Genomic DNA, 14765 nt, shown 5'->3' with positions numbered 1-14765 from the left:
ATTTGTTCAAATCACATGATTAATCTGTTTTGTATTTAATCAGGGAGGCCTAATTTGAACGAGGAAAAAAAAGGATTCACATTTCAACCCAATTATGAGTATGTGTGTGTTTGGTGGCGAGTGTCTGTACACAACACTTGGTAGCACACAACCTTTTGCATGGAGTTGTCGTGTGGTCAACCAAAAGGTTTTCAGTCTTTAGCAGGCTATGTGTCATTGGAATAGAAAGAAGACATGATTGTATTAAAAATTCAAGCTTCATAATAATTTTGGTTGCAGGAATGAAGATCTGTTAACTGCAGAGCTATAGACAAACATGGGTTTCGGTAGCAAATTAATTGAATTCAACCAAGTCATTTTTGAAAAGGATCATGAATTGACCCTGTTTGGCTCCTCAGGTCTGGTTCATCTTTGCAGGATCTGGTCCAGAATTCTCTGCAAAACAAGAAAAAAAGAAAAAAGAAAAGCAAAAAAACAATAATGATACCAGTAACTCCCCCCATAACGCACCCTAAATGCATCCATCTGCACTCGAAGCTCCTTTCCTCCGCCTCTTAAGAGCAATTCAGCGTCTCACAAGGGAGCAACTCCTACAGCTAAATTGGCTTTCACTTCCATCAGCCTCGCCCCTGAGGTGGCCAAACCCAGGTAGGGGGAATAATTCTGGCTCACTATATGACCACATGCCACCTCCGCTATACAATCACTGGCCTCTTACAGTACCACCCAACCACTGAAATCTGTTTTTGCTGTCAGCATTCAAAGCCGCCCACCTTGTACCTCCATGCTATCAGGCCCCTCGATAAATCTTCATGAGGCTAACCCTTTGTGTGTGTTGGAGGCTTTAAGATAAAAATGAGACATCCAAGGCACACAGTGTTTTCTTTTCTTGCAATTTCTCAGCTTGGGCTTGGCTAATGTCATGTCTCTCAGCCACCAACGGTTGGAGCCGTTCCAATCTCACCAACGAGTTAAAACATTTCCTTACAGAACACATGGACGTTACATTGCGCTTGACATCAGTTGCAGCATCAGTAAACCACAAAATGCTGACTTACAGAAGATTCACTCTTTCCTTAAAAATGAAACTGGGGCCCGAGGCAGAACACTTTCCACTTTTATTCTGGAGCAACAAAAGACGGATAAGATTTAGATCATCTTCAAGATCATTGCTCTCTCTCTCTCTTTCTGTCTCTCTCTCCCTCCCTCACGCGCACACACAGCCTGCCATGATTGTGTAATTATCTGAAAGAGATTGGGGACATATCTTCACATTTTTCACATTTCACCTGACTGTCAGTGAATTCATTGTTGTGGTTTGCGTATAATGGAAGCCTGAGTGAAGGCTCACCCACAAGTGAAGCTCAGCGGAGCTGTCTGACAGTGCATGTCCTAAATATATCAGTCACTTCCCATACACACCTCAGTGCAGAGGAATCATGACACTCCCTGTTATAAAAGGTCCTGTGAGGACCAGCTAATATACATAAATACTACTAAACACTGGGTTTGTGTATAAACAAAGAGTGAACTTGTCTGCAGTCATCATGGTTTAGTTATGGCTTGACTGATTGGTCAGTGTTACCTCATTTTGCAGGAGTCACAAGTGTCACATTAAATCTGGAGTGTTTATGGTAGGACAGGTTGTGGGTTGACCACTTCGTCATGTAAGACCATACAGCCCAATGTCCACATGCAGCCCTTTGGATGTTTCCGACCGGCCCACGATGGGTCAGTGAGAAATTAGCCTACATAATACAAGTAGTGCAACATATTTGTCAGCTTGTAGCGTTATATTTTCAATGCGCATGCGTGATTGTGGGTGATTACAATTATCTGAATTTACCATTGCCAATGAAAACTCTCAAATAAATATAGCAAAAACATGAGCTTATCAAAACTATCTTATTATTATCTTGTCAGCCTGCCCCCGTGGTAGTAACCTCCTGGCGTATCATGCTTCCCCTGAACAGAATGAATTGCCCACTCCTGATCTAGATGATGGTTCACTATGATAGATGGATGAGGGGCTGGATTTTGTAGTTAAACAGTGACCTCTGCTGGGCAATAGTCAAAACATATTCCATTGAATAAAAATCATTGCAGACGCTTAAACTCAACGTCCTGATTATGAGTGTGTCTTTTAGATTAATGTCAGTTAAACATATACCAGTAGGGTCTATACCTGTGTGTTTTTTGTTGCTCTAATGTGATGTTTCACTTTGGTTCCAATGAGAGATACTTCTAATATAGTCTTTAACATATTAGAAGCATAAACATTAAAACATGGTCAAAAATGGTCAGTTTTTTTATGCTTTTGGTTGCAGTGGAGTGTCGTAGTAATTCTAGAAATGGATTGAGCCAAATGAAATTAAAAATAGAAATTGAAAAAAAAAACTCCACTACTCACAGATGGCTGTGTTATTAAATATAGTGTGTTGACTTACATTTGAACATCTGCTCTCTTTGGCTTGCAATCATTAAAACCCTTCAGCTTAGTTTAGTGTCAAGCAGGTAGTTTTCATGTCTGTGTGCTTTGCATAAAATAGGTTTTGGCAAAGGCTTTGCAAGAGTGATTAAGATCGAAAAACAAAACTGTTATGCAGGTTTGTTTGAGCCACCTGTTCTCTGGAATTAGAGGGTATGGATTAAGAGTTGGACGTGTTTCTTGTACACAAATTCAACAACAGAAATTCGATTTTGGTGTTAGATTGGTTCCACTGCACCTTTTTAAAGACTTCTGCTCGCAGTCTGTTGGTTTGTGACACAGCCCTCTTTTTCTCCTCTTCTTTTTTCCTTGTCACCTCTGGCAGTTTGTTGTAAATCCTGTAGACGCAAAGTTTAAAAAAAGAAGGAAAATTCACAGACTGTAGGGGAATACGGTATCAGAAATCTTAGGGTGGCTCAGCCATGCCAACAGATTGGCATACCAGAGACAAGGTTTTATCTAGTGAGACCCCAGCCAGTTTAAAAAAAACCTGGATCCACTGATAAACAGGTCTCGCACAGACTCGTTTTTCACTCCCACAACTACAGTCAATTTGTTAAAAGATCCTTCAAGTCAGATAGGGTTGCTTTTGAATTTTTTTTTTACAATGGGCAGTCCACATCTGATCAGGTGTGCTTCCACAGATAAGGACAGAGAAAAAAAAGAGAGATAAGGGAAAAAGACAGAAGCTCACATCTCCTGCCAAGACACGTGGGCATCAAATATCTATTGTATCCATACTGCATGAGGATGCGTGGTTGTGAATTGTGTCTATGTGTGCGAGATATGACAAACACGCCTGATGGATTGCAGTGGGGGGAACAAGGAAAACTAAAGAGCAAGGAGGAAGAGAGTGACAGAGTCGGACATGGGTTTGGTCTCGAGGACTCACCGTCTGGACCTCAGCTGCATCTCTCTTCCTGATATAGACCTCTCCCTCGGTTTGAAAAGGTTATCTGGGACAGACACACGCACACACACACACACACACACACACACACACACACACACACACACACACACACACACACACACACACACACACACACACACACACACACACACGAATAACAAATAGGAATTAATATGGAAATAAATCCCACATATGCAAATTAACATTAAGGGTTGTGTGATCTTTCTTTCTCAGACAGTTACACATACCAGGAGTGACGCACATACATAAGCACACTCAGCAACATATACATTTATGGGCAGACGTCAAGTGCACACGCACGCACGCACGCACACACACACACACACACACACACACACACACAGGCATGTCAAGTCCCGTTTAGCTGGACATTTTTGTCACTTTAACTTAAGTGCATTGCCAAAGTGTTACAACTCAGGTCAACAGCTTCAACACTCAGCTCACTATTATACAACAGTTTGCAGTTAGAGACTCACTGTAAGCAATACAAGGTTTATGACTCCTCCATGACCCCATAAAAAAAAAAACAACAACAAAAAAACAAACCGGAGTTCTTTGATTACCTGAAATTATATGTGTCCCTTGTTTTATTGTTTATTTGATTGCAAATTTTCCTGCACAATTGCATCAGTCAGATAAATTGCTTTCGTGAGATCACAGAGATATGCTTGTCAAAAACAAATTTTCACATGATGTTAAAATATGATCGTGAAAAAGTTCTGATATTCGACATCTGTTCTCACATCACATAAAAGCACCACATAGAGATCATATATCTGATATACAATGGCTAAATAATTGTCTTGTTTTTAGAATGGGCTCTATTTAGCATATGTATAGCATTTCCTGCACAAACATTGTCACAATTTGCAAAAGCACTCAGCCACATCTCTTTAAATTTTCCAGCTATTTATTAGGTCTCAAACAGAATCCTTAGAATTAAAGGGAATTTCTATACCTTCGTGGATGGCATGTTTAAACATATGTTGATGTTAGACCCCAATGTTGCATATCATTCAGTGTTTACTCTTTATGTTTTACATTGTTGACATGATTTCCCCCTCACTTGAATGGTAAAGTGAAAGCAACAAATCAGTTTTTGTAAATAGTATGGTTGTGCTCTCATCTTGAGCAAGCTCAATGCATTCAGACTAAAATAAAGAATTAAAAAAAACTGATCTGCAGTACTATATAACCACCAGCAGAGAGCAAAGTTGGCTAAATGCCATCAGCCACTAGCACTACAAAGGGAATAACATGTAATATTTCTTTTTTCCCTGGGGTGTCTGAGGTTGTTCAAGTTAAAATGAATTCTTTGAGAAACAGTCCATAGTTCCTCAAAATGCTGACATGATTCAGAATGACACATCCACAAGATCTTTATACATTTATTTCCCAGTCTATGTGTGGGAGCTTACAAAGTCCCTCTCTCTGTCTCTCTCTATCTCTATCTCTCTCTGTCTCTCTATCGCTCTCTCTCTCTCCGGAAACCCACACCCACTAAAAGAGCTTTCGTCCAACAGAGCAGTGATTTGATGAATGTGTCTGTCTCTGAAGAAGTGACGTAACAGGAGATGGGAAACACAGTGGGAAGATCAAATGTAGAAGATGAGGGCCTCCTTTGGACTGGATCCTGGGAGACTATGTGAGCTCTCAGCATTAGACTATGAATTGCTGACTGCTGTCACCAGACCTGATCCCATGCTCCTATATTCACATCTCACGAGTTAAGACAGCAGGTATGCCTGTTTTTTTCCGATTGGCAGAGTTGTGACATTATATCCGACTTACTTCTCCTTTTGCTGGTTTTGGAGTGATTCTATCACGCTTACCACTAAGTGGATCTGGTGTTGTGCAGTTTCTCTTTTGGTTTCCTCGATCGTCCCCGAAGCCGTGAACCAAGTCTGGATTAGAGTCGCTCAGTGCATTCCTTCTCCTGGTCCTCTGCTCCAACCTCCTCAGTCGACCCTGAGATCGGCTGATGAAGTCAGGCTTGAAGAGCTCCAGCGCCTCCTGGGGCAGAGAAGACAATGACAGTATATATACAGTATAACCTGTTTCTTTTTTTTGGGTGGAAAGTATTCAATGCTGCTCATAGAGACACTAATCCTGTTGAAAGAGAAAGTAACCTTCATTGGTTTTGTATCCATTCTGAAAACATACCCAAGTCTTCCTCACAGAGCTGTAAGAGCCTTTAGTGTGGACGACATCTACTCAGCTTTAGGTGTACAAAGGTAGGAAAGCTTTACTTTCAGGAGTAAACGGAATTATTTTTAACTTTCACAACCTCACATGATTATTACCTTAAAGTCACTAAATTAAGAGGATGGAAAGAAAAATATTTTATTGAGCAAAAGGGAATTAATAAGGATGAATTCCATAATTATTAAACATTTTCTTCCTCTCGCAACTTGGCAAAGCCTGTGTCAAATACAAAAAAAAAAAAAGAAAATCACCCCTCAAGAGATGCCACTGCTGATGTGATAATGTTTATTCCAACAGTAAACACATTAAGATTCTCTGTGTGGTAAAACCTTAATTGAAAGAGTCTAGATATATTAGAGGAGACTCCCTCAGGTTTTAAAGGTTCCATATGGCACACGCACAGCACTTTCCCATCTTGGAGTTGCTCTGCAACGTTATAAAACAACTTTTCATGGCAGTTTCTCGACTCTAGATTGGAGTCGTGTGGCCGCACTTTGCAGAATAATTATTTGTAGTATTTCCATCTTGAGTGACTTCGCCTCATCTTTGATAGTGTTTTAACTTGAACGGATCTAAATCAGTGAAACGACCAGAAATTTGGTACTGGAGGTTTAGATATATTCATTCTTTAGCCACCTTTAAAATAACACTATGGTTATTTATTTGAATATGTTACTTCAGTCCTCCTGAGTCATTGATCATTTATTTGACTGAGGTTTGTGAAACTTTTGAGGCTAAGGCCCCAATCACAGCAACAATAAACCCATTCTGATGATAAAAGCTCTTATTGAGGATCCTCTCCTTGTAAAGTAAAATCACTTACTGATTACAACTGAAATTGTTTCAAAAATGTTGTCAACAGAATGTGACAACTCAGACTTATGTGAATACATTTTTTACTTATTATAATCTTTTCAAGCACAATGTACAGTATATGTAAAGCCTGGCATTGTTGGATGATAGCAGACCTTAGCCAGGTCACTAGTCCATTAAAGTGTAAACAGAGAGAGACCCTATCGCAGACACATATATTCACACCTACAGGCAATTTGAAGTGAGTGGTTGACCGCAAAACACAGGTTTTGGACCAGAATAACTAGTGGAAACCAATGCAAGATCAGTTAGAACAGGGAAACTCCCCACAGAAAGCCTGAAACAAGTTAGGCCACAACCACTACACCATTATGCCGGCACTCCACAGTCCAAAACCATTCTTCTCTGAAGCCGTATTTAAAGATATGACCTTGAATCAGTTGACAGAGCAGATCTAGCTATAAACAAGTTGCTGTTGTTGTTTTTACAATTTGCATTTAAACAAATATGATTTGTACCTTGAGACTGAGAGGCTTGCCTTGCAGAGATTCTGTGGTGTCTTTTGGGTGATAATGACAGGTTTCATCCGAAGACACAGTATGAGGTTCTGCGGAACAGAAATCTTTGTCTCTGCCTGTTTTGTCATTTCCCGCTTCTTTGCCCCATCTTCTGGAGTTCACTGGAGAGACACAAAGATAAGTTGAAATTTAATTTGGCATGTCAAATCGTCAAGACCACAGTGGATTGCTTGCGGAGAGATTTCACCCTGCATGTAACTTTCACAGGCAACAGTAATTTGATGCACGCCTGTGCTTTGCAGCTTCGTGTGTGCAGCTTGGCTTCAGTTCCTTCGCACGTCAGAATGAGTTATAGTTACAGTTTTTACAGTATTGTTGAGTTCCATCTAAGCTTTTATCAACTGAAGATGTAGGGATAGGAACAGACCTTGAGCTGAACCACACACACATTTATACACACGCAGTTGCATGCACACACAGTCTTCCCCCACAGCTCATAGAGAGTAAAACCCAAAGGGAACATGAGCGTGGCCTATGAATAATTTAAAAGACGACAGTGCATCTTGGACTCGTAACCTCATTCCTCTACCTTTGGTTGCATATCCATCTTTTGCTCAATACCATGACTGTGTGGCATGTATGAACAATGTCATTACAACATAATGTGCTGCAGGATATATCTCTTACTGTGGGCATCAGAATTCATGACCGATGCAAAAAAACAAGAAATATTTGAAAGCAAAACAGATATAACAAACCCTGGGGTGGTACAGGAAATATAAATTAAACTTTAAAATGTGCTGGGTGTTTTTGAGACATGAGAGTCTGTGGAACACGGCAGGTAAGTAAGTTATTTTGGCTTCAAAGTCCATTGCAAGTACTTTAAATACACATAGCATATACAGTACAGACTATCTGTGACACTATAGCCTGACTGTTAGCTTTTGTTAGCAAAAGCAGTATTTACAGGGTGATTGATGGTTCAAGGAATGACAAGGGAATCAGATACAATCTTCAGATATTTCACTGTGAAGAATAGTTTCTTTCAGCCTATTCTAAGCCAACCAACATTGGAGGTGCGAGACGACCACACACAAATGCGTGCCCATAAACAGTTATTCTAAATATCATGTCTTTGGATTGTGGGAAGAAGTTTGAGAACACAGAGAAATCCCACACGGATCACAAAAACTTCACACAGTTTTATTAACTACAAGGAGGTCTTTGTTAAAATCATGTAGTCTTTTAGAATTTGCAGTTCATTTGCGAATATATACACAAAACATTTTCTAAATTAAGATTTTGGAGAAAGGAAATTCAGATATATAAAATACTCCTGAACTGAATTTGTGCTTATTATGCTAATTTGTAACACACATAAATGTTTTAATAACATTGTATGACGTGTAAATCAAAAGGTGAGCAACTGAGGAGTGAGACGATGAGACTTTTTCTCTCCAAGACCACCTGGGCACCAGACATTCAGCTTGCTGTGTTACGACTCCGAAATGTGATCTTATCTAAAATAGCTATTGAGTATACGAGCCCCTGAAATGAATACACAGATCAATTGGCCTGGGTACTTCAGATAGTCACTGCGAAATCAAGGTGATGAAATTCATACCTGGGCCAGAGCTGAAAGTCGGTTGCTTGTTCCTGAAATTGCTCCGAGTAGAGACAACTGCCTCATCTGCATTCTCCTTCTGCCTGCCAGGCTTTGTGTTTGAGTGGTTTGGCCCTCTGAATGACAATAATCCCAAAGTATTGCTGTGGCGCTGCGTGTCTGAATCATCAGCCGTGCTGTTAACACCATGAGCGGGTGCTGTTTGCTCGACCTTGCAGCCCCTGTGCTTTGATAGAGGGCTTCTGCAGCGACCCAAAGAGCTTTCTTGGTCATTGCCTTTGTGGCCGCTCAACATGGCCACTCTGATTCTCCCGTAACCTTCATTTGTTTTGGCTGGTTTGCTATCGGTAGGGGATCTGCGATGCGATGACACGCCGAGGCGAATGGACAAGGCAGATCTACACAGAGCCGGTTGCAGTGGTCTTCTCCCCTCCAGTTCCACGAGGGAAATACAAAGTGACTTGTCCAAAAACACAATGGAGCTCGTGGACCTCAGAGGCACCTCGCGATGGACAGAAGCCCGGAAGGAAGGCTGCAAGGAGACTGGATTCATTACTGAGCCACAGATCACTTCCTCCTTTCTGTCCTCTGTGTAGCCAAGTCTGCATTGTACAACTTGTACTTTCCTCTTTCCTGGGTCTCTTACTGCCAATCCATCAGCTGGTGAGTAGGCCCGCCTGAACTCATTTGGTGTCGAGATGGTGACTTTCTGTCGGCACACATCTGGTTGCAAGCTTGAGACTCTCATTGTGGATTCTCCTCCCCAGGGTTTCTCACGACTGTGGAGGATTCTTCACAGGCTGCGTTGGAGTGTATGGATACAAAGAGGGCTGCAAAGTGGAAGGTAATGGCAGGAAATATTGTTCCGAGACTCTTTCCCACCACATATGAGACACTCACAGTCCAGAACCGATCGGGAGTTCCACTGAAGGATCCACTTTCTGCAGTCTAAGAATGTGTTATTAGTCTAAGAGGCACACTCTCCTTCGCCTCTTACCCCCACCACACTCCCCATGACGGGACATTCCTGTGCAGTGAAGCAGCGATATCCTCACTCGAAGACTATGAAAAGACAAGAAAAAAAAAGAAAAAGAGGCTCATAACAGAGTTTTGCTCACAGCATGCAGTTGATTCTTCTGCAAACTAAACAACTGCGAAACTGCAATGAAACCAAGACCAGGAGTGAAAATACAAAGATATTAGCTTCTGTAATGTGATTGGAAGGGATTTGTTATCTGCTCTCCCGTGCTCTTCTTTATCTGTTGCTGTTGCCATGACAGTGCACGACTTGATGGACAGCTCATGGGGACAAATTATCTTTGACATTTAAAATAAACAGGCCAGGTTAGTTTCAAAAAAACAAAACAAAAAAAAAAATACCCCAATCAATCAAAACAAAGCTAAACACCAAGCCTCAATATCACTCTTGTGTTAAAAATAGAAATAAATAAAGAAAATCTCTGAACAGGGTGGATACTTGAAGTGAAACCCACCTCCCTGCAGTTTTTGGTGAAGATGTCTTGCTGGTTGACTTTTTTTCTTTCTTTTTTGTTTGAAGGGCAAACAATAAAACATCTTCAAACAGCTTCTGTGGTGACATCCCCATGACTCAAATACCAGGAGAGTTTTACTCAAATATAATTTAGCATAATGAATGACTTTGCCTCATGTTGTACTGAAGTAATGGAAATCTGAAGAGATCACCGAATTAGATTAGATCCAACATCATTTTATAATAAAAAAAAAAAAGAATATTTCCTGGAAATAATTTAACTAAGAAATCATTCGTGAAGCGTAAAGATACATGTCCTTTCCAAAGACACAACCAGTAGCAGGCTCAGCTAAAAGAATAAAGCATAAGTACGCAGTATGTGATCACAGAGTGTGTCCACTCAGTGTTTGTAGAAACACTGTTTTGTAACTCTCTGGGTCATAAGACCTTGAGTAAACAGATAAGAATGCCCAGAGATGTTTACCTCATTGATGTTAGGTGTCAATAGACTTGGGAATCTCCGCCTGTGGAAACCTGCTGACATCGACCAGCAGTCTCTCACTTTTTCATCTGGCTGTTGAAAGAAAGATGGGATATGTTTTACCACCGCAGCTTCTGATTTTTTTTTTTTTAATCTTTTCTTTATTGAGACTTCACAACACTGCCCGTCAGCAAAGAGAGGCCCACTTCAAAAGCACCCTCCTCTGCATAAAACACAATTATCAGACTTACCTACTCATCACAAAAGTCCACCTATCCGGTGACAGAAAATAGTATTTCTACCACCACTTCAATATCACCTTTTTCACTCTACTTTATCATTCCATCATTTATTTCATGCTCAGAGCGGTGTTCATTCCCAACCATTCGCACCCAAAAGTAATCTCTTTCTCTTCTCCGTTGCTCAGCTCAGCTGATGATGATTCTCGTAACGTGGTTATCTCCGGTGCATGCCTGGCACATTTTATATAGTTCCTCCACAGCAGACAATGGCGTAATTGTTTGGGCTGATTGTTCCAAAAGGTAAAGGAAAGGCTTAATGACTGCATTTTTTCACCACTGAGCAAAATCAACTTGTAAACCATTGGACAACATTCATTTCATGTTACAACATCATAATATGAACTTGTAAGTTTAAAACCTGTCAAGGTATTTGTATGAGTGGCACGGCACATATAATAAAAGATAAGTAATCATGTTTATCCAGTGATTTCCTCTTTGAGGTGAATTCTCATGGGACTGGAAGAGAAAGCCTGAAGTCGGAATTTATTCAGTTTCATACATTTTTTTCCTTTGATTTATTTCTTGTTCTCGGTAGGAAAGTCTAATTGGCATAAACAACCATGCTTTAATAATGTATCCCACCTTCAAAACGAAGGAGAAAACGGGGATTGATTGTGTAGGAAAAGGGAGCAACGAACAGACACTTGCTAAGGATTTTCAACGCTCCACTCCATGCACTTGGATTAATCGTCATTCTCGAAAGCGAAGAAGCCGTAACAAAATATCTGAGACAAACCAGAAAGCAGCTCTAATGAAAGCAAACTCATGTTTATTTAGTAGCTCCGACATTGCAGAGATAGGCTATTATTTGTTCATGCTAAAAAATAACAACCTCCTTCACAACTGTTTTCCTCCATGATTCAACCAATCAGTAACAACACCACAGAAACTTCAGTCATTTATACTGCTTTGTTCATTTCCTAATAAGAACCAGTTTCTGGCAAATTATTGTCAAAAGTGTGACAGTAATGTCTCTTAATGCCTAATTAATAACATTAGCACTCAAACAGTGCAATATAATGTTCGACAGCTGTGTTAAACATAAATTTAAGGAAAACTGGCAAACCAGGGAGTGGAGGTGTGCTTCATCTCTAGAAAAAGGAAGCCATCATGTTATTGTTATTGCAATGTCTTTTGAAAACTATTAACTGTTGAAGAAAAAATATTATAGGCATAATAAAGCACTCCAAGAAAGCTCCTATCTTAATTTGTGTTTGGTTTTAGAGAGGTATTGTTTAGTTATACAGTATATATCGAAACTTTCTGTAAATACATAACATGCATATTTTGAATACTGTATATTGAAATAACAAGGATAAAGATGCCTTAAGTCATATTTAATTGAGATATCTTGAAGATGGGACAAGTATATAAATTTTTTAGGAATCTAACACTACAGGACTGTGATCATTTACAATGCAGTCTAAACAATGACTCTTATATAGCATAAGGCACATGTTGTCTTTCAGGTCTTGAATTTATTATTGGACCACACTGGCTGTAAACTCAAGATAAAGTCACACATTCAATTCAACACCTTCCATAGAGCTTTGGCAGGAGGTAAAACTTTGGTGCAGTGGACTGTGTTGAAGCTCAAACATGATAGTATTTTCAAAGAAAATCAAAGAAAATCGAATGAAAAAAAACACAAGATATTTGAATGTTAAGAAATACAGGCACGTTGCAGGTTGGGAGATTTGTTGACATTGAATTACAGAATATAAGTCGCAAATATCAGCAAACTGCTCCTAATAATCGGAGAAAAAAACCTAAAAAGGAGAACGTGTGAAAAAAAACAAAAACAAAGTGACAGCACCCAGACAGTGAACAGGGTTTGCATTTGGCAGATGCGACAATATGCTTATTGTTGCATGTGGGGAAAGCAGTAAGTCAGTAAACCTGTGTGCTCCTGACAGTGCCAGGAACATAAAGGGAGGCCGTGGGACCTGCAGCTGGTTAGGAAGCAGACAGGCTGTGCAGAGCTGCGGGTACACCAGAGATAAACCCATCAGCACAGCCGGTGCCGAAACGAGGCTCACTCGGGAGGCTCTCGGACAAAATGCTGCTACTCAACATTCAGATGTGTCACACGTGCTGTGACTCGCTGCTGCTATTTTAATCCTGCTGTGTTATTATATTGGCCTTTTTACTTTACACAAATAGGTCTATCTCTTGTTTTTTTTTTTTTCCTGGACATTGTCCTCCCTGAATGAGCATAAAGGGTGTTGAAATTGCTGTGTATGACAAAGACACCGCTCTGGGTTTGATTATGCTCTGTGGTTACTTTCCAAATACACATAGCCTGTTGGTCAGCCTGCTGTAGATTATAAGAACAACCTGCACAAAGCCCACACTCTTCATTATAGGCTGGGGCAGTTATGGTTTCTGTGTTAGAGCATTTTGTCAGACCAAGTCAAGCGCACAGTTGCAGCTCTGTCTTTGGGTCATTGGAATGTGGTCACATGGACTTTAATCTGTTCCAATGCACTGCAGGAGAACATGCTAGGGAGCACAAAGTGGAGCGTTCACTCCGATCTTCAACAGCAAACGCAAACCATGAACGTCGAGACACAAGCTCGTATTTGACTCCCTGTCGAATGACAAGAGGTGACTTGAATCTGTATAAGTGGTGGAATTAGATTAAATTGAACTAAAAGTAGAAAACTATAGGCTGTAAATTGTACACATGACCTTTAAAGGCCATATCTGGAGGCTTTTTTTTGTTCCTGATGTCAAGAATCTTAAACCTTTCCATTAAATAAAACTGTGGCGAGTAAATCTGTTGCTGCCTCCGGTCTTTATTTCTCTATAGCTTTACTGGCTCTCCCTGTCACTTACTGTATATCATATCCTATAGGTGACTTTCCTCCAAAGCAAAGTCTCCCTCTACTGTTTTCTCTATTCCACGTTGCTTTGTCTTTTTTACATTTGTTGCCCACGATGTGCACCAAAGGCTAAAGTTGGGACACATATTTGTGATTCTGAACTGTAAGATGATGACTGAAATCTTGATATAGGAAAGGCTCAATTTAATTCAAGAAACTGTCCCCAAAAACAAAACAAAACAAAAATTGATATAAACTCAATGGTAGCAAACCGGTTTTGAATATGAAAGTAGAAAATAAATTAAAACAACAAAATCAACAAAAAAAAGCATTATGTAGGCATACAGACACATGAACACTCCCACTCTTGTGTAAATGATGTGCATCAAATAATGAGTCTAAACATCACAAACCGTTCTTACCTGGTAAAGCTGTGGGGCCAGGTAAGACTGATCCTCTTCAAGTTGTTGGAATCGTTCATTTCAGCAGAGACCACAGGGTGAGTTAGTCCTCCACCCAGGCAGCAGCAAAACAGATCCCTGCAGTGATCAGGTAGCTGAGAAAGCTCTGCAGGCTTTTCTCCAGCCCAAGTGGAAACTCCTCTCAGCTGACAGGAGCTCAAGGAAAAAAAAAAAAAAAAAAAAAAGCCAAACCCATCAACTGAGCAAATGTGTTTATACAAATTACCCTGCGAGCTTAAGTTAGCCGACTGACAGTAAGGAACTGAAATATGCTCTGTAAGTGAAATAAAAGCTCTGGTAGAGACACCTAAGTGAATCTTGATATTTCTCAGTTAATCCATCCCAGTCATATTTTCAGGAGGTTTAGTTGTGCTGGTTAAAAAGCATCCCCCGGGGATTTCTGCAGCTCCCACAAGACGTTTCGGCGTCGTTCACATGAGAGAAGTTCTCCAGGCAGGCAGCTCGTCCTTCTCCTCTCCTCCGGAGTCCCCAGAGCCTGGGCTCAGGTAGCAGAACAGGTGACTGGTGCTCAGGTTTCAGGACTTGCATAATAGGTCCCTGCTGCACAAGTTATTAATGGAGTTGGAGGCTCCCAACAGCTCCTGCAGTTGCCTCACTGACG

General features: G+C 40.5%; 1 protein-coding gene across 1 annotated transcript; it reads right to left on the bottom strand.

Annotated features, from left to right (window-relative positions):
* On the bottom strand, positions 1-9527 carry LOC308138166 (uncharacterized protein). Its single transcript, XM_080507165.1, has 6 exons — positions 8583-9527; positions 6959-7119; positions 5255-5435; positions 3381-3444; positions 2727-2826; positions 1-435 (listed from the first exon to the last, which is right to left on the bottom strand). Exons 1-6 carry the CDS (start codon positions 9328-9330, stop codon positions 406-408), a joined length of 1284 nt encoding a protein of 427 aa, XP_080363291.1. The 5' UTR covers positions 9331-9527; the 3' UTR covers positions 1-405.
* Between the last annotated feature and the right edge of the window lie 5238 nt (positions 9528-14765).

Source organism: Blennius ocellaris (assembly GCF_963422515.1).
Source record: "Blennius ocellaris genome assembly, chromosome: 13".
NCBI lineage: Eukaryota > Metazoa > Chordata > Actinopteri > Blenniiformes > Blenniidae > Blennius > Blennius ocellaris.
The sequence above is the reverse complement of the archived record's forward strand: the minus strand, read 5'-3'. Positions and strand labels throughout refer to the sequence as shown.

Bases quoted from the DNA above. Each gene is read 5' to 3' on its own strand.
- LOC308138166 (XM_080507165.1), bottom strand. From the start codon at position 9,330: ATGAGAGTCTCAAGCTTGCAACCAGATGTGTGCCGACAGAAAGTCACC. The intron at 7,120-8,582 runs GTATGAATTTCA...GTGTCTCTCCAG, and splicing joins GACTTTCAGCTCTGGCCCAG to TGAACTCCAGAAGATGGGGC. The intron at 436-2,726 runs GTGCAGTGGAAC...CTTGTTTTGCAG, and splicing joins GAGCAGAAGTCTTTAAAAAG to AGAATTCTGGACCAGATCCT.